This window comes from Myxocyprinus asiaticus, chromosome 13, assembly GCF_019703515.2.
Source record: "Myxocyprinus asiaticus isolate MX2 ecotype Aquarium Trade chromosome 13, UBuf_Myxa_2, whole genome shotgun sequence".
In the NCBI taxonomy this organism is placed as follows: domain Eukaryota; kingdom Metazoa; phylum Chordata; class Actinopteri; order Cypriniformes; family Catostomidae; genus Myxocyprinus; species Myxocyprinus asiaticus.
In genome coordinates this window covers 31,323,618-31,350,657 of record NC_059356.1, presented here as the reverse complement: position 1 = coordinate 31,350,657, position 27,040 = coordinate 31,323,618, and the positions used below count along the sequence as shown (strand labels likewise).

General features: G+C 37.8%; 1 protein-coding gene across 1 annotated transcript; it reads left to right on the top strand.

Annotated features, from left to right (window-relative positions):
• The first annotated feature begins 694 nt into the window (after positions 1–694).
• Positions 695–20,542, top strand: LOC127449783 (ras-related C3 botulinum toxin substrate 2). Its single transcript, XM_051713328.1, has 7 exons — positions 695–859; positions 12,692–12,763; positions 12,886–13,003; positions 13,699–13,761; positions 18,546–18,705; positions 19,373–19,512; positions 19,795–20,542. Exons 1-6 carry the CDS (start codon positions 825–827, stop codon positions 19,501–19,503), a joined length of 579 nt encoding a protein of 192 aa, XP_051569288.1. The 5' UTR covers positions 695–824; the 3' UTR covers positions 19,504–19,512; positions 19,795–20,542.
• Positions 20,543–27,040: the final 6,498 nt, after the last annotated feature.

Here is a 27,040-nt window from a genome sequence, read left to right as displayed (position 1 = left end):
ACGTCAACAAACGTGAATGAGAACTTATGACATTTATGACATTCTGCAAATTCAGAGTCAGAATCCATTGTGTTTTATTATCGTATCCCCGGTTTTCTATCAAGGGAGCAATGCATAACGCGACGGTCCCATTGACATTCTATGGGCGGCACACTGGCGAGGAGACAAGAGGCCGTTGATTTATTTCGGATGTCTATGGAGGAGATGCTTCAGTGTGCTGAATAAACTTTTGTGTTTAGGAAACAGCTGATCACTTAATAAATCGACCACCTGTTCTCTAATCTTTAACATGTTTTACTCTAATCCTTCTGGAGCGAACAGCGAAGTATGTGGGAGTCAGTCAGTCAGTGAGACTTCGTAAAGTAACCTTCTTAATTTTACAAAATATCCTCCCCCACTCGCAGTTCTTTCAAACTAAAGCAGATAGTGACTCTAAATAATGGTGAACCAAAAAATAATCTTCAGATTTACACAGAATGTGATGAACGTCAAGAGCACGAGAAGTGTTCACTGAATATGCGCGTTCAATATTTGTTACACACCGCCCTCTAGTGGCCTGTGTTTGATTTTGCGCTATCAATCATGCCTCGCACTTTTACAGTTAAACACCCGCACTTTCGACCATATGCAGACATGTTCAAAACTGTCACTGCCATATGAGCGAGTGCGCAGTGAGAGAGAGAGAGAGAGAGAGAGAGAGAGAGAGAGAGAGAGAGAGAGAGAGAGAGACTGAAGAAGCAAATCTGTTTCCTGTATTACAACTTAGTTCCTTAACAGTTGTTTTACAGCGGTGGCCAGCAAAAGTTGCTTAAAAGTTACAGAAAATGCAAGCAATCAAATGTGTGGTGGTTGGAGATGGGTGAGTGCATTAAGTTGTGTTATAAGTAGATTTACTTGCTATTTCAGTTTTCATTATTTTACTTAAAACATTTTACTGTATGTAAACAATACAGTACAGTTGTTTGTTTTAGTTGTTTATTAACATCAAACTCCTAATCTGTAAATGAATCTGGGTTTATAAAATGTATTACACTTTTCAAGGACAAACTGGCAATGTACTTACTGTATGTACTAAAGCTTCTGGTTAGTTTGAATTTCCTCATTTTGATGATAATGTCACGTGAGATACTTTGTATTAGTTTATATAGTCTAAGACTCAGCAGCTGAACCTTAAAAAAGGTCATGCCTGAACAAACTGTTTGTGAGACTTCATTTAGAACTGATATCTCTCTTTCTCTTTGAGTTTTAAGGTATTGAATAAAAAAAAATAAAATAAAAAAATAAATTAAAAAAAATGCTGTTGTGGAGTTCCCCACAACCGCTTTGTCCAGGTATTGTGCTTTAAACTTTAATACAGTAGTGAGATGTGCTTTATTTGGCTGTCAGATTGTGGGTCACAGAGGTCCTTTGGGGCTTGTCATTCAGTGTCATGGTCAAGTTAATACAAAAACACAGAAGGAAGAACACCTTGTGTCTTCATTGCAGATAGTTTTGTCATTCCATTGAGTTTGCAGGAAGTTATGCTACATAACATGCTAACTGATTTTCATCAAAAAAGGAAACTGCAGTCGCACATGGGCCATGTTCCTGTAGAGGAAATTTTTGACATTGCAAGTGACAGGAGCATAATGAGAATGCTATTGAATCACATCACATACACAATGCGACCCTTCATTAAGGTGTAAACATTTGGGCTGTTTCTAGTGAACCAACCATGACTTCCACGAAGTATGCATTATAAAACAACCAGTTTCTGTTCCTTCATTGTAAGAATGAGGCCATACAAATTCAGGGTTGGGAGGGTTACTTTTGAAATGTATTCCACTACAGATTACAGAATACATGCTGTCAAATGTAATTTGTAACGTATTTCGTTAGATTACTCAAGGTCAGTAACGTATTCTAAATACTTTGGATTACTTCTTCAGCTCTGGTAGATTTTTTCACTTGTTTTGACTATAAAAACTCTGCCAGTACAGTAAGACAAAATACACATGTTAAAAATAAGTTCTCTGAAAAACCTAAATATCTTATGCAGTGTTGTTTCTAAAACAATATAAATCAAATTGATCTTGTTTTAAGGATTTTTAGATATTTTTACAGGAAAACAAATCAAAAATTATTATCAAGAATACGATTTTTGCCCTAATATCAAAGGTCTTACTAGAAAAAAATTAATTATGATCCAACTTGAATTTTCTTGATAAAAAAAATATGATCGTGCCTGGTAACATGCATGTAAAATGGCTAGAAATAGCATTTTAGCTTAGCATAAAGCTGACAATTTACACAAGGTTTATTTCTATTTCTTCTGCTCCAAACTTACTTCAAACTTACTTCCCTGTCTGCTCGTATGAATGTAACACATCATAAGAAAGTGTTTCACCGCTGTTCAAATGCACTTTGGATCGCATCATTTATATGTATAAATGTTTTCCATCTGAAAGGACTAAATATTAAATGAAACAAATGGCAATAAAGTGCAAAGGAATCTCTTCAATAATCAAAATACTTTTTGAATTTAACTGTATTCTAATTACCAATGATTTAAATTGTAACTGTAGTGCAATACAGTTTTTTAGTATTTTAAATACGTAATCCCGTTACATGTATTCCGTTACTCCCCAACACTGTACAAATTATAGACATTGCAGCTGCATTACCATTGTGTTTTTAAGGTGACTAACAATAGCATAGAAGCAAATTCTCCTTTATTCAAGGGAGTTTTTACAAATTAATACTTTGAAATCAAATATAGACCTAGATGTGTCAAGTCTGTGGTGTGTGCTTTTCATCTGGTAAACATTTAGGTCTGTAACCATAAACACGGTTAAACAAGTTAGGTGTATCTAGACCATGTGCTGACTCGGAGACAGTGATGATTCAAGATGGAGAATGAGATGGCTCTGAAGTTGAAACATGTGAGACTGAAGCTGCTTTTAGAAAGGGAGCGGGTGGATTTGCATAGGAATATACAGTATATGATGTTTGGATTCTGCAACCTCACTTTATTTAATCTGCTTCATATAATTCAGTGGTAGAAACTGAATAAAAGCAGTAGTGATGCACATGAAATACAGGTCTGGAAACAGATTAGAATGATGATGCTATAGTTATAAGGGGAGCTGACTGGAGGTTTGAAGTGTTTAATGTCTTATTGTGGATATATATGTATAAATTAGGTATATTGATATTTGTCTCCAAGACTTCAATGGTATAATGTGATTATGCTATTCTGTTCTGACTCTGATGAACGTTTCATAGTGTAAATGGCAGCAGTGGAGAGGTTAGCTGCTTTCTCTTTGCGGATATCCTGTTCAAACCTTATGCTCAGTTCTCCATTTTGAAGTGGCCTACTTCATCTTGTGCAATTTTTGATGCTTTGACCCAACTTAGCTTAAGTTCCTCATTCTCCTTCAAGGTGAACATCCTATTTATCTATTTACAGTACTCTGAGGTAGCCTAGTTTCTTATATAATAATCGTTTATCTTTCATCATATTAATTATAGGTGTTTGCTGTTCAGGTTCACATACACTTTTTCATCAGCATTAGTTCACCCTCTCTGTCAGTTTGTCAATGGAGGCAGACTAATGCACTTCATAGGATGTAGTCCAGCAAATTGTGCTTAGTCGTTATTGTCACTATAACTTACATTAAGATCCCACTGTTTGAAAAAGTGTCTTAAAATCCAGAATGCAACAATTCTCTGGGTTGACAGAATACCCCATGGTGAACCACCATGATTAATACTAATTCATTCATTAACATGCATTTTCCGTTTTAACCCTGATCATGCAGTTCATGGTTCTGGGTTCCTAGAATTGCAATGAAATTGCCTTTCAGGTGGAAATTATCTACTCTTCTGACACAGACTCTTTCGTGTAGTGACTCTGTGGCTCTGCTTAAACGAAGATGAGGTTTAATAAAATCAACTCAGACCACAGAAGTACAAGCACATACTGTATGAGTTGTGTTATGGTTGACAGATTTGCAGAATGCTGGAGTTTAAGAATGAAAGAGAGAAAAATAACAAGTTTAAGCTACCAGGGGAGCATTTTCAAAGACACACTTCAAAAAGAGGCTTGCTGTCTCTCTTCCTGGCAGACACCGCCCTACTTCCTGCCAGGCCCCGTACTGAGCTCTCTCTCTCTCTCTCTCTCTCTCTCTCTCTCGCTCTCTCTTTCTCTCTGCATCTATCTTTCCCTCTGTATCTATCTGTATCTGATTCACAACACAACTTCAAAGAGCTTCAAAAAGCACCTCAGAAATGGTTATCTCCCACTGTTTTCCAATTAAGACTCCAGCGTACTGTCTCAAGTGTGTACTGGAATTTATGTAGATTAAAATGTATTCAAGTATGCTCAGAGATGTAGGCCCAAATCATATTTGATTTCCACTGAAGCTGTACTCTCTAACTGAATTCTTTTAATTTGTCATTATTTCAACCTGGTCTCGTGACAAGTCATAATAATACTACGAGATGGAGGAATCGGACGAGTTGGCTTGTTCAAAAATAAATGATTTGTCGTATGAGTCCCATACGAACCAATGAACGATGTTATCATGATTTTTCCTAAGTTTAACTCCTAAACCAAACTTAACCATGATTTTAATAATAAAATAACTTTTGTGTACCATGGAAGAAAGAAAACACTGGGGTTTGGACTGAGATGAGGGAAGTGTGTTACAGGTTATTGACATACATCGGCCATTTGTATTGCATAAATATGGAATGAGTCGGAGTGAAAATGGAATGAGAACCACATTGTTTACAGATGTTTCCTTTCTTAAAATAAACTGTTGTATAGGAGGCTAGCTAAAATGTTATACCTTATTCACAGTAGTGGCATCTTTAATTTTTGATAGGAATGAAAATGAGGCCGTGAGCAATAGACTTGCAGTCTTTTCAATGGCTTGTACTGTTGTTTAAAGTGTTTTGGATTGTTCTGCTGATGAAACATTAAAAAAACATCTTTCTAAGAAATTTCAGTAGACAAAAAACAGTAGAGAATATTAAATGTGATCTAGGAGCTCTATACAGCTATAAAAAGTGCACGCCATTGTAGAGACTGTAATCTATCCCTCACAGCTTCATTTTCATTCACGTCAAAAATAAAATATGGCGCTTAACTGTGAATAAGGTCTGTTGTATCGATTTCAAACTCTGTTTGTTGATTGGTTGGTCTCTATGAGAATACAATTTTTACCTTTTTGTTAGGGGTGTAACGGTTCGAATTTCTCACGGTTTGGTTTGTATCACAGTTTAAGGGTCATGGTTTCAGTATGGTTCAGTATTTGTTTTGTTAAAAAATTTATATATTACTGCCAAATCCAAAGAATACTCTATTTGGTAAACACGTCAACAGGTTTGCCCTTAAATAACAATCATTGTATTACAACAGTAACCATAGTTTAACCATGGCATTAGTAGTAAAATCATAGTAACCACAATATAAACATGGTTACTGTCATGATTACAATATATAGTAAAATCATGGTTACTATATAGAAAGTACAGTATACTGTTATAAAACCATGGTTAATTGCTCAGAAAACTATGGTGACAGCAGTCATGTTACTACAGAATTACTATAGTAAAATCATGGTTAATTTTTGTCAGGGTCCTTAACTAAAAAAACATTATGCACTAATACGCTACATGCATCAACATAAAGTGCACTTCAAACTCATCTCAACATATTCAATATTCGGAAGCTGTACATCACTATAGAAGGAATACCCTTGCTATTAAAATGCATACGAGAAGGGATGTTGTGATAATGCTGCTCAAGTATTTTAATCATACACAGAAATCCCACATAAACACCTCAAGCACTTTAGTTATTGTTTTATGTCTGTCCGAATTAGCACTGAGTGCCTGCTTAAAAATGGAAGGGAGTGTGTGCAGTTTTGGTTCACCTGCGGCTCTTTTCCTGGCTGATGTTGGTGTAAATGATTAATCATGTATCAATGTATTACTATAACGGCATCTTAATGCCATTAATCAAAGCGCATTATTGACGCTCGTGATAGATTACAGCCGTGCGAGGAAACAGGAAGAACTTGCGTGCGCATTTTAAATAAACCCTCACACGCATTATTGATATATATTACAAGTATACTGCACTTGTGTCGAGCAATGTCTGAAAACAGTGCCTGTTTTGTAAACATCTTTTTACCATCGCTATATATATATATATATATATATATATATATATATATATATATATATATATATATATATATATATATACATTATATACATATATATACATATACACATATATATACATACATACATACATACACACACATATATACATACACACACACACACACACACATATATATATATATATATATATATATATATATATATATATATATATATACATATATATGAATATATATACATACATACACACACATACACATACGTAGTGCAAATACATATATATATACAGTGCAAGGGAATGTAATGGCAGAAGAGGTAGGATGTGTTGGATAATATAAAAAGACTAAGCTGTGTATTGCACATTAATTATTGCTCAAAGGGGCAGTTTTAACTGTTCATGAAATGGATAGCCTGGGGTAAAAAACAGTTCCTGTGCCTGACGGTTCTGGTGCTCAGAGCTCTGAAGCGTCGGCCGGAAGGCAACAGCTCAAAAAGGTACTGGGCAGGGTGAGTGGGGTCCAGAGTGATTTTTCCAGCCTTTTTCCTCACTCTGGAAGTGTATAGTTCTTGAAGGGAGGGCAGGGGGTAACCAATAATCCTCTCAGCAGTCCAAACTGGTCTTTATAGTCTTCTGATATCCGATTTTGTAGCTGAACCAAACCAGACAGTTATAGAAGTGCAGAGGGCAGACTCAATGACTGTTGAGTAGAACTGTATCAGCAGCGCCTGTGGTAGGTTGAACTTCCTCAACTGGCGAAGGAAGTACAACCTCTGCTGGGCCGTTTTCACAATGGAGTCAATGTGGGTCTCCCACTTCAGGTCCTGTGAGATGGGAGTGCCCAGGAACCTGAATGACTACACTGCTGCCACAGTGCTGTTTAGAATGGTGAGGGGGGACAGTGTTGAGGGGTTCTTCCTAAAGTTCACAATCATCTCCACCGCTTTGAGCGTGTTCAGCTCAAGGTTGTTTTGACTGCACCAGACAGCCAGCTGTTTAACCTCCCTTCTGTATGCAGACTCATCATCATCTCGGATGAGGCCAGTGACAGTGTTGCCATCTGCAAACTTCAGGAGCTTGACAAAGGGGTCCTTGGCGATGCAGTCGTTGGTGAAGAGGGAGAAGAGTAGTGGGGAGAGCACACATCCCTGGAGGGCACCAGTGCTGATTGTACAGGTGCTGGAAGTGAATTTCCCCTGTCTCACAAGCTGCTGCCTGTCTGTCAGAAAGCTGGTAATCCACTGACAGATAGACGTGGGAACAGAGAGTTGGTGTAATTTAGTCTGGAGGATAGCTGGGATGATGGTGTTGAAAGCCATACTAAAGTCAACAAAAAGGATCCTTGGATATGTCCCTGGTCTGTCCAGATGTTGCAGGATATGATGTAATCCCATGTTGACTGCATCATCCACAGACCTGTTTGCTTGATAAGCAAATTGAAGGGGATCTAGAAAGGGTCCAGTGATGTCCTTCAGGTGGGCCAACACCAGTCTCTCAAATGACTTCATGACCACAGACGTCAGGGGACAGGTCTGTAGTCATTAAGTCCTGTGATTTTTGGTTTCTTTGGGATGGGGATGATAGTGGACCATTTGAAGCAGCATGGGACTTCACACTGCTCCAGTGATCTATTGAAGATCTGTGTGAAGATGGGGGCCAGCTGGTTAGCACAGGATCTAAGACATGCAGATGAAATGCCATCTGGGCCCTGTACTTTCCTTATCCTTTGTTTTCAAAAGACACGGCACACATAATCTTCACAGATCTTAAGTGCAGGTTGAGTAGCAGGAGGGGGGAGGAGGGGAGTTGCAGGAGTTGTTGGTGTTTGTGTGAAGTGAAGGTCAGAGTGGGTGTGGGGTGTGAGATTGGGCCTTTCAAATCTACAGTAGAACACATTCAGGTCGTCAGCCAGTTGTTGGTTCACCACAGGGTTGGGGGCAGGAGTCCTGTAATTCGTAAGTTGTTTCATGCCACTCCACACTGATGCAGGGTCATTAGCTGAAAACTTGTTTTTCAGCTTCTGAGAGTATCTTCTTTTAGCCATTCTGATTCCCTTATCCAGATGCATCATTAAATGTGAGGTGAATTGACCACGGTGTCAATGCTTCCCGAACCGTGGGTGGCGAACCATACGGTTCTGTTTTTTATCGAGAACCGTTACACCCCTACTTTTTGTACAAGCCAAGTCATACGATATCTTACGATTTCGCAATCTTGTACAAATTATTACGAGTTGTCATGAGACTGTGCTGTATTTTTTCATTGTGGCTTGTCAAAATATATTACAGAAATATTATCTGGACATTCTTTGAAACTCACTGTTTAAATGACTGGAACCATCCAAGGTTTTTTGGTGTTGAATCATGGCTTGTAGTAGGGCTGCACGATTATAGCAAAAATCATAATTGTCGGTTATTGCCCTTGATATTGTAATCACGATTATTAATGTTGATTAAAATATTAAATTACAGTGACATCACAAAGTAAGCAACTGTGCGGTTCTTCAGAGTAGCAGATTTCAAGGGTGGATATGAGCTGCTCTTCAGTTTCTTTTAAGCATCTTTTAAGCATTAAATATTGAAATAATATTTGTTAATGTTAGGCCAAATAAGAATGATTTTAAATAGATATCTATGGTATAAAATAAATTAAATTATTGCTAAATTACTGCTTAAATTATTAGTCCACATACAGTAAATACAGGTGCATCTCAATAAATTAGAATGTTGTGGAAAAGTTCATTTATTTAAGTAATTCAACTCAAATTGTGAAACTCGTGTATTAAATAAATTCAATGCACACAGACTGAAGTAGTTTAAGTCTCTGGTTCTTTTAATTGTGATGATTTTGGCTCACATTTAACAAAAACCCACCAATTCACTATCTCAAAAAATTAGAATACATCATAAGACCAATAAAAAAAACATTTTTAGTGAATTGTTGGCCTTCTGGAAAGTATGTTCATTTACTCTATATGTATTCAATACTTGGTAGGGGCTCCTTTTGCTTTAATTACTGCCTCAATTCGGCGTGGCATGGAGGTGATCGGTTTGTGGCACTGCTGAGGTGGTATGGAAGCCCAGGTTTCTTTGACAGTGGCTTTCAGCTCATCTGCATTTTTTGGTCTCTTTTTTCTCATTTTCCTCTTGACAATACCCCATAGATTCTCTATGGGGTTCAGGTCTGGTGAGTTTGCTGGCCAGTCAAGCACACCAACACCATGGTCATTTAACCAACTTTTGGTGCTTTTGGCAGTGTGGGCAGGTGCCAAATCCTGCTGGAAAATGAAATCAGCATCTTTAAAAAGCTGGTCAGCAGAAGGAAGCATGAAGTGCTCCAAAATTTCTTGGTAAACGGGTGCAGTGACTTTGGTTTTCAAAAAACACAATGGACCAACACCAGCAGATGACATTGCACCCCAAATCATCACAGACTGTGGAAACTTAACACTGGACTTCAAGCAACTTGGGCTATGAGCTTCTCCACCCTTCCTCCAGACTCTAGGACGTTGGTTTCCAAATGAAATACAAAACTTGCTCTCATCTGAAAAGAGGACTTTGGACCACTGGGCAACAGTCCAGTTCTTCTTCTCCTTAGCCCAGGTAAGACGCCTCTGACGTTGTCTGTGGTTCAGGAGTGGCTTAACAAGAGGAATACGACAACTGTAGCCAAATTCCTTGACATGTATGTGTCTTGATGCCTTGACCCCAGCCTCAGTCCATTCCTTGTGAAGTTCACCCAAATTCTTGAATCGATTTTGCTTGACAATCATAAGGCTGCGGTTCTCTCGGTTGGTTGTGCATCTTTTTCTTCCACACTTTTTCCTTCCACTCAACTTTCTGTTAACCTGCTTGGATACAGCACTCTGTGAACAGCCAGCTTCTTTGGCAATGAATGTTTGTGGCTTATCCTCCTTGTGAAGGGTGTCAATGATTGTCTTCTGGACAACTGTCAGATCAGCAGTCTTCCCCATGATTGTGTAGCCTAGTGAACCAAACTGAAAGACCATTTTGAAGGCTCAGGAAACCTTTGCAGGTGTTTTGAGTTGATTAGCTGATTGGCATGTCACCATATTCTAATTTTTTGAGATATTGAATTGGTGGGTTTTTGTTAAATGTGAGCCAAAATCATCACAATTAAAAGAACCAAAGACTTAAACTACTTCAGTCTGTGTGCATTGAATTTATTTAATACACGAGTTTCACAATTTGAGTTGAATTACTGAAATAAATGAACTTTTCCACGACATTCTAATTTATTGAGATGCACCTGTAATATGACATATTCAATATTCAAACTTATTAACAGCCAATTTAAATTGACCAAGTTACTTACTGCGTTCAGTAAGAGACAGGGGACCATTCATACCATTAGATCTTCAGTGGTGATATTGTTCATGTAAGATCATCGTTAGATCATTTTTGGCCTCAGTGGTTGCACTTTGGAAATTAAAAACAGTCATTTGCAATCGGAGTTTGTGCAATTCGTGAAAATGTTAAATCTACTAATACCAGCTGCGTGGCAAATGGGTCTTATTAGAGCAGACATGATAACAATGAAGGTGATTCCTGAAATATGCTATTCATGCCATATTTTTATGTTGGCTACACCTCCAAATCAAACTTAGAACAGTTAAGCTGAATTACTTTATTGCTATTTTGTACTAATCAAATTCACATTGGCCTACTTATTAAAATGACAAAACAAAACTGTTATTAAATTTTTAATAAATTGTACACTGAAATCGAGCAACACGACAAACTCTCCCGCGATTGACTGCTGTCACTCACTGCAGGTTTACACTGTTTGAGACCTGCATTTCGACGCAAGCTCAATGACGCTCCGCACAAAGTTGTGTACTCTCGCGAATGCTCTCATTAAAAACTAAGATGTCTAATCAGCATAATAAATCAATTATTTACACCGAATCTATGCCTTGATTAGAACGGGAGTGTTTTATTTTTGTCGTGTTGCTCATTTGCAGTGTATTAAACATCTACGTTCAAAGCGAGCGGTGCAATATGTAATGAATCCAAAATAATTCCAAAGTGCTTTTCGCTCTTGTTCTACAGCTTCTTTTCGAGTGTCAGGTGATGTTTCTTCAGTATTAATTTTCGTGTGCCACCGCAAACAGAAGTGGACATAAAGCAAGCATCTGGGCATTCAGACAGTTGTCATCACTGATAGGACGGAAGACTAATTTAAGCGACTCTGATTGGCCATTGCCGTTTCTTTGCTCAACGGACATATTAGTGATTGGTTAGAATACTCAATCGCTGCAAAAACACGTCGTAAATAGAAACCATTGACGCAACAGGAGCAGACTTAAATTAAACGCTGTAATCGTCTGTTTTCACGATTACATAATTGTGGCAGCCGTAATCGTAATCACGATTAGTTTTTCAATTAATTGTGCAGCCCTAGCTTGTAGAGCACAATATAAAGCCTCTTTTTCTCTACATAGGACTCCAGAGCCCAGCTCTGAATCAAGTGCACACAAGCCTAACTCCCAGAGTAGTGTGTGTTTGTTGCTGTGTGTGTTCGTATGTGTCTTTTCAGTATCTATATAAACGTGAATGCATATTAGAGAGAGAAGAAAAAAGACACATAAACAGAAAGAACTGGAGTGTAATGAAGATAGCTGATTGTTCTGATGTGACTGAACGTGTGTTGCCTGAGGTGTGTATTTTTGGCCTTGCCCTTGAGTTCTGTAGCTCCAGTGTAATGCAATGGAGATGTAGCCACAGGCTCCTGAATCCCAGCATTCCTCACTCTTACTGCCTGCATGCAGCAACATGCATTCTGTTGGAATGTTACCTGTGTACATGTGTTTGCTGCTCATCAAGTGACCTGTTTTCATATTGAATGTCATTCTCCGTTGTTGAGACTACATAGGCAAGGCAAGCACAATTGTTTTGAGGTGTTATAATTCTCCTGTGTGCTGTCAAAGCATTGTATATAACATAACACTACCTGTTATCAAATGATCTGGCTGTTTATGGTGTTTTAGATTGAATGCACTGACTGTGACAGTAGGTTTTTACCTCTAGTTGCATGAAATCATGCCTGAGTACATACAAATTATTTTGCCCTGAGGGTACGCCAATTAACTTCTCTTGTTGCCTGAATACTAGAGGACATTAAAACTGTACTTATATAATGTATACAAAAACAGTGATTTGCAGGAGTAAAAATACATCAGTAACTTTGTTCAGCTCTGAACAATGCAAAGCAATTGACAAAAAGTGGGTACAGAAAGGCTTTCTCTCCTTTCATGTATGACATTGCTGTATGTGGCTAGTATTTAAACATTCAGAGTACAATCCTTAGACCTTGAAATAGGGCCATGTAAACCACAAGAATGTTCTTTGTATTTGAAAACAAATGGGTGGATTCACAATGGTAAGTACGGTACACCTGTTGACCTGTTGTTGGAGGATGGTTACACACTTTGAAAGCATTTTAGCAGCATATAGTGTATTTAATCTGAAATATGACTAAATTCCTACATTTCAGAGCTGTGGGAAAAACCTGTCTTCTCATCAGCTACACTACCAATGCCTTCCCTGGAGAGTACATTCCCACAGTGTGAGTAATGCAACAGAGAAAGAGGAGTTTAACATATATTTTTACATTATGTTGTTCATGAACCTGACACTGATGGTGAAAGATTGAGAGAATGTGTGGGTTGTGTATTTTTCACATTTCAGGTTTGATAACTACTCGGCAAATGTAATGGTGGACAGCAAACCAGTCAACCTGGGCCTCTGGGATACAGCTGGACAGGAAGACTACGACAGATTGCGGCCGCTGTCCTACCCTCAAACGGTACACTCTCACATGGGCCATAGGCATCATAGACATTAAAGGAATGTTCGGGGTTCAGTACAAGTTATGTTCATTCAACAGCATTTGTAGCATTGTTCATTACCACAAATAATTATTTTGACTGGTCCCTCATTTATTTTAAAATATAAAAAAGCAAGAAACGCGGTAACAGTAAGGCACCTACAATGAAATTGAATGGGGCCAGTCCATAAACGTTAAAATGCACACTGGCACATGATTGTTGTGTGATAAAATCGCTTACTAATCTTATCACCTTATCAACCAGCGATTTAATCACACTAAAATAATGTAGAACAGAGAAGATATAACACTTAAATCATGCTAACATGTAGAGTACGTCTTGCATGCTAACATGATTACGTATTGTGGCTCTAATTTTGAAACAGTATGCATTTTAGGGTCCATGGATTGGCTCCTTTCACTTCCATTGTCAGTGCTTTACTCTAACTGTGATTTTTGCCCTTTTTTTTTTTATAAAATTGGGACAAGTCAAAATTATTTTTTGTGGTAATGAACATTATTCCACAAATGCAGTCGATTGAGCTTAACTTGTATTGTATTGAAATCGGAACATTCCTTTAAATTACACACGTTCCCCCAGTGTTCAAAATAGTGGTCGATCCATATGGATTGTTCAATGACCGATTCTTAAATTTATACATTATATTTTGCAGGATGTGTTTCTCATCTGTTTCTCCCTGGTGAGCCCAGCATCGTTTGAAAATGTCAGAGCCAAGGTTAGTCCTTACAAATAGTTTGGTCTGGAATTTTATGTAATACAGATACATTCACATACAGACACAATCCATGTACATTCCAAGTACAAGCAATTATATTCACACACACATAACAACCTGCCACCATTCCATGCATACATAACAACATTCACACATAGATATACACCTTTACATAGACCCTAATCCATGTACTTCAAAAATGTTCCCCCACTTCTAATTTCCCTATTTTTATATTTAACACTTATTTTGCATTGCACTGGACACTAAATGCCACTATGCATCTTTACCGAAATTACAAAGTTGATTTGATTCACTGAAGCAAAGTTAAGATTCACATCCAAAGAGATGGTCATAAAGGGGACATGATGTCAACATCAGTCACTATTAAAATGTTTGGCCTTGTAAGTATTCAGACATACAAAAATTGAAGGCTGAGTTCCATCGCTGGCATTTAGCCATTTTGAAAGAGGCAGTGGTTTGTGCTCAGGAAGCATTTATTAAATATAGCATCATCTTTACCTGCATGTTTTTTTCAAGCCAGCCACAAGATTTATTCTTTAAAAAGTCTATTAGTCTATTTAGTTATTTATCCATCTTACACTCAATATAATAACAGTGCAAGCAGCTCAGCTGACCTTGACCTGTTCTCCATCAAGTGCAAAGTAGACATCTAAAAGATACATCACTTAGTGTCCTGCTACAATAATAGTGTTTAAACTGCTTCCATTTCACCCCAACAGACAGCATTTTCAAGAGTGATCCCAAAGGGGAATGCTGTTTTAGAAGTCAACATGACTGAGTGTAGTGCAATCCAAACAATCTTAATGTACTAGGGACTACAAAGAATATAAATAGTTTTGTATTGTCTTTGCAGACTGATCTCATGGGGAAATCAGCAACAGGAGGTTGAATGTTTTGTCTGTTAAAATCGGTCTATGCTTTCTGAATGGCCGAACTGCCCCCAGTGGTCAAAGCTGGAACTACAGTCATGTGCATGCACAGCAGTACTGAGACCCAAACTGATTTCTTCAACTTCTTTCTTTGAATGGATGTGATGTGAAAGGTACATCACGTCCAATTTTCAGAAAAATCTGAATAGTGATTATATTTATACGCTATCCCAAACACTAAACACTAAACATAACCCTAACAGCACAGAGACCAAAACAGTGTTATTTCACGTACTTCAGTACAAATGTAGTCTCGCTAGCTAGAGATCAAAAGTGACACCAAATGTGCAGCATGGGCAATTTTCAAGGCATGAACATTCACCACTTGGTGGTGCTTGTCTGGAAGTCAGCACATTGGTTCCAACTTTAGGTGGAAAAAACAAATCTCTTCCTATGTGATCATGCTGGTCTACAAGGGTTCAAGTGATTTTCGAAAATCAGGTAGTTTTAAAAGTCCTTATAGTTAGGTTAGCTTGTATAACTTTGGTTATACAAGTGATTCTGGGATGAGCTATTGTATTGTTCTGGTTAATCTTTACTACCTTGAGCCATTGTTAGACTTCTAACAAGAAAAAGTTGTACAAGTCTGCAAAGATGTAAAAATTTTCAAATGCAATGTATATAACATTTAGTTTTCTAAAGAGAAGATGTCCCTGAGAGTACTGTCATTTATAGAGAATGTTATTAATTGTTCTTTTATTTTGTTATAACTGGTAACCTTTTGGAAAGGAGGCTGTAGAACTTTTGAACCGGAATGAAAAAATACAGTTTTTGCTCAGAACGAACCGAAAAAATAACAATTTGTTTTTAGTCCCTCTGTCTGGATCTGACTTTAGTTTACAGTAAAGCACAGTTTGGCTCACTGATGTAGGAATTTAAGCAGCTTCTCTCCAATTTAGGGATTTTTCTTATATGATACACAATCTTTAACAGTGTATTGCAATGTAAATTACAAAGCAGCAGTCATGTTTTGAATGGAGAGAGGTGTTCACAAGCTTGTAGATGTGGCACTGTTATAGACAGGATCATTGCACCAAATGATCTTTATTGCTATGTTAGTTCTCCATCGGCTTAAGATTAACTTTGATGTCAACTGTGACTAACTGTATAGTAAGATCATTATTTGTTTAATACTTAAAATTAACTTGGATATGAAAATTTGCATTTGTGACAGGGCCATAACCACCATAGAAATGGAGTGGGACATGCACACCCATATACAGATGAATCATCAGTCCACTTGGGTTTTTCAATGGCAGATTCTTACATTTTACATTTGGACCCCCTCCCTCCTCCCCCCATTCTTGAACATTTGTTTGCAGCTTTGATAAAAGCACAAGAACCACAAAGACACAATGACATAGACATTACAAAGAAAATTGACAAAAATGAAGAGATTCAGACTGATTAAAGGAATTTTAATCAACAAAGACAAAGATGACTCTGTAATATTCTACCGCCCTAGATTTGTTTTCATTAATGGAGATGAGGAAAAAGGCCCAAAATAAATAAGCAAAGAGAAAGCGTTTCTTTTCTGCTAAGTTGTTGTTATTATGCTAGACCTTATCAAGGCCCCTGCAGCATGTTTAAGGTGCCCGAGATAGAATGGAAAGCAAATTGTTTTTGATATCAACAATTCCAGAAACACTCAAGGCCTAATCCATTCCAATTTACATTGTTTAAAATTGTACTGCTTGCATAAACAAGTCCGCCAACAGCCTTTTGATTTCTTATTAAGTTCAAACAATAGCAATCTCATCTCTGCCATTCCTTAATGCAGTTTTCACTCCCAATTAGAGAACTTCAGAAGCTTCTTCCACTCTTTTAGCTTTTCCTACCCTCCCGGTCTTTTCCTTTATTTTTTTACAGTATATTTCCAAGTAGTTACCATGGTAACACTGGCCATATGCAAATGCAGTCTTGATAGATTGTGCGAGGTTGAGGAGACAAATTAAAATCTATTTAAAGCAGAGAGAAAATCACATAGCTGAAGTGGGGGAGGCGGTGGGAAGTCACATGGCCCATGCTAACACATCCACGCTGTGGAAGCAATCACCTGTCACAGAGAAGTTAAGTGCAGAGAGATATTTTCTCATTAATGGCGCGGGCTGATAGTGTGTGAAAATGGAGCGCAACGATAATGGTTTGCTTTGACTGGATTAGAAAGCAAGCCACAGAAAAGCTGTGTTGCGCCCCACCCACCAGCCTATCATAAACTCCCATAAATGCCACTGGAGACATGCTGATCCCTAACGAAAGCCACCATTTTGTCTTTCTAAACCTTTTTGAAGTCTTTTATTATTAGGCTTGAAGAGAGGAAGCAAAGCCCAAATAGGTTAGTTGCTGTCGATCAGATGAATAACAAGTGCTCAACAACCTGAGTCATGAATGTAATATTTTGTCCTGAGGGAATTGAGGAGATATTTGTTTATCACTCTTTTAAATGTGCTCTTGAAAAGATCTTTCATGTGCACTTTAGCTCACAGTACAGTTTTGGTGTTCTGTTTGCCATCTAACAGCAGTTGCGTCATCTATAGTTCTGAAAGTGTACATTCCCCAAAAAATTAAAATGATTTTATCATTTACTCACCCTCGTGTCATTTCAAACCCATGCAACTTTCTTTCTTCTGTGGAACACAAGAGGAGAACTTTTGAAGAGTGCTGACATTGCTTTTTTTTTTTGTCCATGCAATGAAAGTGAAAGGGGGACAGAGGCTGTCATTCCCTAACACCACGCGACTGACGCATCCAGTGTAGACAGCATCATTGATTATAATGGGAGCAATTTGCTCCGTGCCACTCTCGTCTGGTATAGACTGGGGGTAACATGCGGCCTGACTCCTCCTTTTGTGTTATACGGAAGAAAGTCATACAGGTTTGGAACAACATAAAGTTGAGTAAATAATGATCGAATTTTCATTTTGGGTGAACTAATCTTTTAATTTATAAATGCTGAGCACTATTTGTTTAAAACAATGTTATAGCAAGGACACTGTGGGCTTAGAAATGTTCTAGAAGTACAAAGATTGCTGTGCCCATTGACCACCCAAGGCCTGCTATAATGTGACTGCATGGACTGTTTTGTGTATGGTACCAATAGTGTTTGTGAGTGTCAGACTAAAGACCACATTCAGAGAGCAGGCCTTGAAAAGTGCAGCAGACCTTGTACACCATAAGTTTTCATAAAGCATCTCTCTTGTAGCTGCTCTGCAATGAGCAAACAAGCTTTTTTCATCAGCATTTTTCAGATACTCTACACACTTTCTGAAATGCCATTGACAAAAATTAAAGGCCTTGTTACATCCAGATGTGACAGATATAAAGTCGTATGAAACAAGAACTTTAAAAAACCTTTGTCGAAACAACTGACTTGAGGGCATGTTTTATTAATTTGTTTCTTTTTGACTTGCTACTCATAACTTAATATATCTAACGAAAATGCTCACTCACTCGCGCGCTCTCTCTCTCTCTCTCTCTCTCTCTCTCTCTCTCTCTCTGGAACTGGTGTCTCCGGCCACCCCTTTATATCACTCTCCCGCTGATCAGCTGATTCAGCGCCGGCCGTGCTCCATCACGGCCCGGACACGCCCTCCTCCTCGTCACAGTCACATTATCTCGTTAGGTGCTTATAATATGGCAAAAAGTTTTCCCACATTACTTTCTGCATGAGCACTTTAATAGTCTTTATAATCCCTGCCTACACACTGTCAAGTAAATGTATTGTGCAAAGCACCATCAGGGTACAACAGAGGCAAAACAGAGTCACCAGATGGACTGGTAAATAATAGTTATGAGTATGAGACAATTAACTCTTTAATTAACTGCTTCCTCTAGTGGTACCCAGAGGTGAGGCACCACTGCCCTTCCACTCCGATAATTTTGGTCGGCACCAAGCTAGATCTGAGAGATGAGAAGGAGACCATTGAAAAGCTGAAGGAGAAAAAACTGGCACCAATCACTTACCCACAGGGTCTTGCATTGGCCAAAGAAATAGGTGAGCTGGCAAAGGTGGAATTCAACTTTATATATCTTTGGATGACAATGTTTGAAATACTGTACATACAATAAGGCAAAATATCAAAAACAAATATAATCCTTCACTGATTAAGCTTCATGCTTTATAGCTGACACAGAGATCCTACAGCACATCTGTTCAGAGAAAAGAGAGAATTATCATTAAAGAAGAAAGGCTTAAAATGCAAGGCAAATCTAAACACTGTTTCTTGTGCTGTTTCTTTGTAACATGTAATCACCAGGTAGTCTCGAAATACACTAAATTACAATTCATTACATATCAGGCTACAGATTTAGATGCTAAATGCCATTTGCTCTCAGTGTGATTTGTACGAGCATTTGGGAGAACACATGGGCTAGTCCTCCTACATGCTCAGATATGACAGATTTGTGCACACCTACTACACCCAGACATTTGGTGCAAAGTATCCCACTCAGATATGTGTTAATGTATCAGTGATGCTTTAGTATGCCTGATAACAACTCAGTATACAGTACAGCATGTAAACTATAGATATATGAATGCTTTAATTACGTATAATGAGTGCAATATTACTTTTGAGAGGAGGGGCTATTGCATGTTTGTTTTAATCTATTTTTCTAAGAATAAACATGGTTATGTACTGTGTATGCTTGTGTGAATCCAGATGCAGTAAAATACCTGGAGTGTTCTGCTCTCACTCAGAGGGGTCTAAAAACAGTGTTTGATGAGGCCATCCGTGCTGTGCTCTGCCCACAACCCACCAAGGTCAAGAAGAAGGGCTGCCTGCTCCTCTAATTATACATGGTACATTAGCGTCTGCATGTTGTTTCTAAATTTTTCTCTTGAGACAGTAAGAGTCACACAGAGGGGAGAAGTGCAAGCATAACATTTCAGATGCTGCCTCAATTACCACGAAAGGCTTTTGTTCTGTTGCTTCTGTGCAATTGTAGTGACTTACAGTTGCATTTTCAGGTGCAAGTTAAAGACAGTAATTCTGATTCATGTCAAAGGCTTTTTATTTAAAAAGAATGTTACGGGATGCAAAAAGCAGAACAACCACTGACCTTTTGTTCTCTCTATCTGCAGATTCTTCGCTGTAAAAGAGGTACTTGAGAAATCCACTGGTTTTCTCCAACAACCCAACAAGGAATAAAAACGAATAATTGGTGGAACTTTGTGAAATTAAAAAAAACAAAAAAGCCTTTTTTCTTTTTAGCTCTTGGATCCACCACATTGATGCCACTGAAATAATACTGTTGTTAAAGGGATGGTTTACCCAGAAAATAAAATGTCATTATTTATTCACCCGCATGTTGTTCCAAACCCATATGATTTTCCTTCTTTCTTCAGTGTAACACAAAAGGACATCAGAATGACAGCTTAAGTGACCTTTCAAAAAGTGCACTGAAAGTGAATGGTGACTGAGGCTGTCATTCTGCCTAACATCTCCATTTGTGTTCCCTAGAAAGTCAGAGTGGTTTGGAACAGGGTGAGTAAATTATAACTTTTTCATCTGAATTTTCAAGTGTAAAGAATGAGAAAATATTTCATCATAATATTGGAACTGATGTATTGTGTGATATTGTGATGGATGTAGTTGGAGTGTTTTATGGGAACACAATTATGTATTGTGGTCTTGGGTGAGAACCCATTTTTTTGCTCTCCATTCTTAAGCCAGAATAAAATGTATACAGGTGATGTTTGTTTCTAGACAAAAAAAAAAACAAAAAAAAAACACAAGTACTTGTTAAACAGAGTTAAACTAAGAGGTATTTTTTGGACCTGTGAATCACATTCACATGTATGGCAAAAATAAACTACAACTCTGTTTCCAGACAGTTTTTTTTTCCTCCATTCACCTAATTCCTTTTCTTTCTTTTTTTCCTCCACTTTTGCCACTCTTGCTGAAAGAGATCACACATAACAACAGGTAAAATAACTGGATAGAGTCATTGATTACATCCTACAGTAATAGTACAATATACAGAGAATGAAACACTGTGTTTTCCTTATTGATAGCATAAGTACAGGATTTCCCTTTGAATAGCTTCTCTCTACAGCATAAATGTTAACTTTTGTCTTACTATGATGACACTCGCATAATATGCACTACCCTCTTGTATTTGCCGCGTGGACTCACTTTGAGACATGATGACAAGCCATTGACTTCAATAGACCTTATTCACTCTAGCGCCATCTTTGATTTTTAATGGAAATGACAACAAGGCTGTGAGGGACAGACTTACTGTCTCTTCAATGGCACGAACAGTATAAAGCTGTATAAAGCTCCTAGATCACATCTGATTTTCCACAACTTTTGTTGTCTGGAGTTCTTTGTATACTGAATGTTCTTGGACTGATATTTTATCAATGTTTTGTCCAAGGAACGATCCAAAAACGCTTTAACTGTCTATCCCTCACAGCCTCGTTGTCATTCCCATTAAAAATCAAAGATGGCACTAGCGTGAATAAGGTCTATGGCACTGTCATGAGCTTACATCAAAGTGTTGCCATTTACTGCAAGTCTTGATGTGGCACTCTCATTCAGTAAGTCACATTTATTACATAGCACATTTAAAACAACAACTGTTGTTGTTATTATTTATGCTCTTCTCTCCTTTATGTGTCTCTACCTCAACATTATAAGAGTTATTTTCACGAGTGTATTTTGCATTAAAATATTATTATGGTGTTATCACCAATACCGCCAATATCGCTCACCTTAACAGAAGGTTACAGGACCCTATAATAAACCATTTATCCTTTTTTTCTCATGCTTCAATGTATTTATTTCAGTGAATCACATAGAAATTGGGTATGACTCAAATATCATGGTGACTTACGAATAAAGCACTCTAAAAGGCAGTGATGGGAGTCAGTGCAATGACCAAGGAATGGAATCAGATGAAAAAAAGCAGATGAGGGAGGGGGAGAGGGAAAGAAAGGAACACAAACAATCAAGTAGAGTCAAGAGAGTTCAGCTTCCACACAGCCATCTGAGAGGATATAAATTATGTGCCAATGTGTGTGGACGTTAACAGACTTTCAGAGGGCGAGCTGTGAGATCTCGTGATGTATTGTCTGATCTTCAGAACCCTCCTGGTCACTCAGAATGTGATGAGAGATAAGTGAGCAATCCAATCCAAACACCTCCAGAATCTCAATCTGCATGATTGTTTTGAACAGAAGAGAACAAATGAGAAAGCTTCTGGGCAGAAAGCTAGATAGCTATGCTACATACAAAATTGACAGAGTCTGATGACTTGCACAGCATGTCTTCCTTGCTCCCACTCTCATTTGCAGTGTTCCACTTCCACTGCCACTGCAGTGAATGAAAGAATTGATTGCGATACAACGGCAATCCATCAGCTTCAAATTTTATATGTTAGAGTTTGAATGGAATGTTGTTTCAATGTATTTTTCTATTTCATTGTCCATTTCAAAGTAGAATTCTAAAGAGTTTATTCATACAGATGGTCTATTAAAAGTATCTATCTATCTATCTAGATAGATAGATAGATAGATAGATAGATAGATAGATAGATAGATGATAGTTAGATAGAGATAATTTACACAGAACTGATACATTAATTCAGCAGTCGGCACCATACACTAATGTGAAGAAATAGATAACTTCAGTGCCCGTTATTGTTGTGTTAATGTGGTAAGACTGGGATAAATTAGTGCCAGTGATTGTGGCTCATGCCCTTATGTCCTCCCTGCTCTCTGTAAGCTATTTCTAGCAGGAAAAGTAAAATGTTTAGTTTTCTTACAGTCTTTATCAACTCATCTGTGCACTGGAAATCCTGTATTGAATTATTAAGTAACACAAAAAATTAGTGATTGAATAGATGGTCATTTTATTTTAATGACTGTTCATGTCACATCTAATGACAATATAGCTATCCCCTTTAAAGACCATGTGACATTTACCAAACTTTATGTATCCAGAGCACAAAGCACATAGTAATTAGATTCTGAGATTTGAAGAGGAAAAGTTACAGCATGAGTGCCTTTTCTCAATCCATTTCTGGTCTAAAATACCTCCCATACAAAACATTTAAAAAGGGTCACACTTTACAGTACACTGTCAATGTCAAAGTGTAATTAAGATGTATGTAATTAGCAATTATGTTGTGAAACAGATTCCTGTAATTACGACAATTATTGTTGGTGCTCTTTTAATAATATCATATTACTAGTATGTGTAGCAAGGACACTTCAATGTATAGTATTACTAAAAAAACAATAATCACCAAGAGCCATGTGCTAAGTAGTATATTTTGATCAACTATAATTGGCTATAGGAGAATAACATGGAATTCTCTGTGTTTCTCTAATTTAATAGAGTGCAACAATGAAAATGTTGTTGATGCCAGTTTTTAACAGCTCTAGCATGTGGAATGTACATCTACATGTTGAATGACTGTAAATGTGTCTGTACATGTTATTTGGTGGTTGTATTGCAGTTTTTTGGACTGTGAATTGTTCCCCTTGAGTTATATGGGCTGACCAAATCTTCTGATCAAGTAAAGGGGAAGAAATCCTCTTGAAGTCTGATTATTATATTTATAAATCATCCTCTCTTTTCTCCTTCATGGTTGCTTGAGCACTTTCTTCTTCTTTGTGTTTGTGCGGGTATGATGGAAAAAAGAAATAGCCTATCAGCAAAAATCTTTATAACATTAAAGTTATGTTTAATGTGAGATGGTCAGATAACTGACTTTTTTAACATACTAATTTCCAAAAATTAATTCTTTAAGATTTAAACATGAAGTAAGTAATGAAAAATTATCCTTGTTGACATCCACTGGAGGGATGTCACAATGAGGTCATGACCCCAGTGAGGTCATAACCCCAACACTCATTTGTGGGAAATACTAGATTGATCAATGTGTCAGACTAATCTCACTTTGAATTTGGTAACAGTAGGTCGAAAGTTCTTCAACTGAAATTGGTCTGTGCTTACCAAAATTCGAACCAGTGGCTGAAGCGATTAGTATTTTTTAACGTATGGTCACGTGTGAGCTCCAGTTTCTAGTAAAATGTCTACAGAGGGGTGCCGAAAGAGGATTGTAAACTAAGGTGTTTTTAATTGTAAATGATACAATTTACTACAAAGGAATGCATATTGTATTAACTCTACCCCCAAATTCAAAAACAAACCCTAAAGGTGGTAGCACACTGGACGAGAAGCAACGCGTCGCATCGTGGCTAGGACACAGCACAGGTATCAAACACGTCATGTCGATGCAGTTCAAGTGGCAGACAGTATACACAAAAGTTACCACGATTTTTCCCTTCTTCAAGAATGAACAATGCTTCAGTAAATAATCTATGTCCTTTGATAATGATTTAGGTCAAATTTAATGGAAAATATGCGAGTTGCACTCTGTGGCACGGCAGAAATTTGAGCTGCCTCTGGAGTCGTAGCTGGGCACCGCCGACAGATGGCGAGCACCGGCGGCAGTGTGCGTTTTGAATTTTAGAACGTGCCATGTCATCCGCCAGACGTAACCCCCTAAAAACCTGACTGACTGTAGTCTGTACAGTAGAGTAAAAATTTAATCTTTGAGGGAAAATGCAATGTCCGAATTGCTCTCATCAACACGTGATGAGAATCAGGTCTCTGAGGCTGCTGACGCAACATGATATCTGTCACAACACAGAAAACAGAACGGAAAAAAAAAATATTTCAACTGATGCAACGATGTCTGATGGGAGATGGTGCTTGTCATTAACTCAGCAGAATGGGGTCAGACATTTGGTAGCAACATGTTCTCTTCCCATGTGATGATGCTGAATAAGTGCCACCAACAGCAGGCATTCAACAAGACTGTCTGCTGAGATTATAGAGTATTAGAAATTATTGCATAGACTGGAGGCCTGTGTGGACTGCTCTGATATATCGAGGGTATATTACATCAAGTATTTTACCAATGTGGTTGCCTACTGGGGAAACAGTATGTCTTTGTACACATGCACTTGTCAATCAGTATACACAAACAAATAGCCAGCCCTAATTAAACTAGAAATCAGGCACTCTCTGATGTTTGTGACCCAGCAGACCCATCAAAAGAAGATAGGAGAGATTTTACACAAATGATGATGCTTTGAAGCATAGCAGAGAGCTTTCTACCTGTTGACATTTACAAGCCTCATGCTGGCTTAATGATGCAGGAACAGAACCAGCCAGGGCACCTTAGCAATGACCTTTAGCACGCCGTGGGAGTGGACCCACAAACCCGGCGAGTCAGGCTACACCAGCTGGACTACCTCTGAACTAACACTCTGACAAGAAAAAATGTCCAGCCCCTAATGGAGCTCATTTTTTATGACAGAGAGAGGGCATGGTTAAATTGAGATGGATGGTTTAAGGTCTGATGGATGGATTTTCAGAGAGCACCTGTGGGATTTGCTGTGTAGGCTTCGACAGTTTTGAAATGCCATAGATGCAGCAAAATAAAAAAGGCAGGGATCCCTGTGTCAAGTGCAAGTAATGAGATATTGATTTTCTGCATCCTGTGACATAATCTTGATAGCAGAACATCAGAGTCAGACCAAGTTTAGCTGATTTACAAAGGAGCAATGTTCTTATGCATCCACCTAGAGTAACTGAACAACACATCTAAAACTATGGAAGAGAACACAGACATTTTAAGTTTAGTGATAAATAACTAAATAAAAAAGAAACTGCTGTTTGACAACCTGCTCTCATGGAATCGTTACTTTACCTAGATTTTTGCTAAATTATTTTTATGTGCACTCATTGTACAAATCGTAGCACTTTCCTGGTTACACTGTATGAACACTAGAGGGGCTTCAACAACAATAACATTTATTCCCCTTCACACAATTCACTATCGAAACAGCAAATTATCAGCTCATGAACACTTACTTTTCACCCTGTTCCTCTTACTATGCTATTTTATGACACCTAAACACTTTTACTATAGCGCATTTTAATCTTTGCATTACATAGCCAACTTAATTTACAAGCTTGTTCGAGCTTTGCACGGTAACTCAACTGATTGCATTTGCTATGCAAAGGACCATGGTGTGAGTCCTGATGAGCAGGTGAGTCACTTTTTATGACACTATCGGTTAGGTTTAAGGTTTAGGGCAGGGAGGTAGGTTTTGTTTATTCAAAACTTGTAAAAAAAAATATATAAAAACCTCATCTGTTGGGGAGAAAATTTAACTTGCTTTTAGTGCCACTCATTTCATCTTGGAACTGCCACGACAAGCATAAGAAACCACGTAATATACAGTAATTTTGCAAAAATTTCACCACAAAAAAGAGATCTTACCACTTAGTAACCTCTCTGTCCTTAGAGATAATATGGGTTTTAAAGGTTTCAAAACAGCCATGCAATTCACAAGACAGAGTGCTTTCATGTGTATGCATTTCATACATTGTTTGACTCTTCAATCAAAATCCTTTTTCCTTAACCTTTTGAACTGATCAGTCTTCCATTAATTGTCCGATGGCCCTCTTACTTGCTGGTTATAGCAAATCTCCAGGTATCACATCTGCATCCTTTCAGACTTCATCTTAGATATCTCATTAAGGAGCTTCCATCAGACATCACTGCTGAATTATTTTCCTGGTGTCCTGAAGAGCCAGAAGAATTCAAGGTTACAAGAACTTTGTACAATTCTTTGAAAACTGCTGCATTACGCAAGCATAACTACATATGTCAGTTTATTAAAATATACTGAGAAGAAATAATAGGTTTCAAAATACCCCTAAAATACTGTGACAAGCAAACAAAAGAAAGACCAGAGAACTTCAAGCAAATAGAACTATTTCTTAAGGGCAAAGTATCCAATGTAGTTTTTAACCTAAGGCTTCTTTAGGTTTCCAATAGTGTCTCCCATCTCCTAAGGCACTCTCAGATTTTCAAAAGTATTTATTTAGGGATTTTTAGCAAGAATATCAGCCTAATAGAGATAGTACAACCCAAAATCAAAATTCGTAATTTATTTACTCAGTCAAGTCGCTTCAGACCTGTATGAATTTATTTTTCCCTGGAACACATGAGGAGAAATTCTGAAGAATTTTGTTATTATTTTTTCTTAACAACGAAATAGAGTGAATGGTTGGACTGTCAGTCCAAAGCATTCATCTTAACATCTCCTTTTGTTTAGAAAAACAAGAGGATTAGTAAATGTTGACAGAATTTCATTTTGGGGTGAATATCCCTTTAATACACCTACAGTTGATGTGGTAAGAAATACTACAAGGGCAGCTATGGGCCATAGATCAACAGAGTAAATTATTGGTCAGATGTGTTATTTTCTCTCAAAAATCATGTTGAAGCATGTCTTA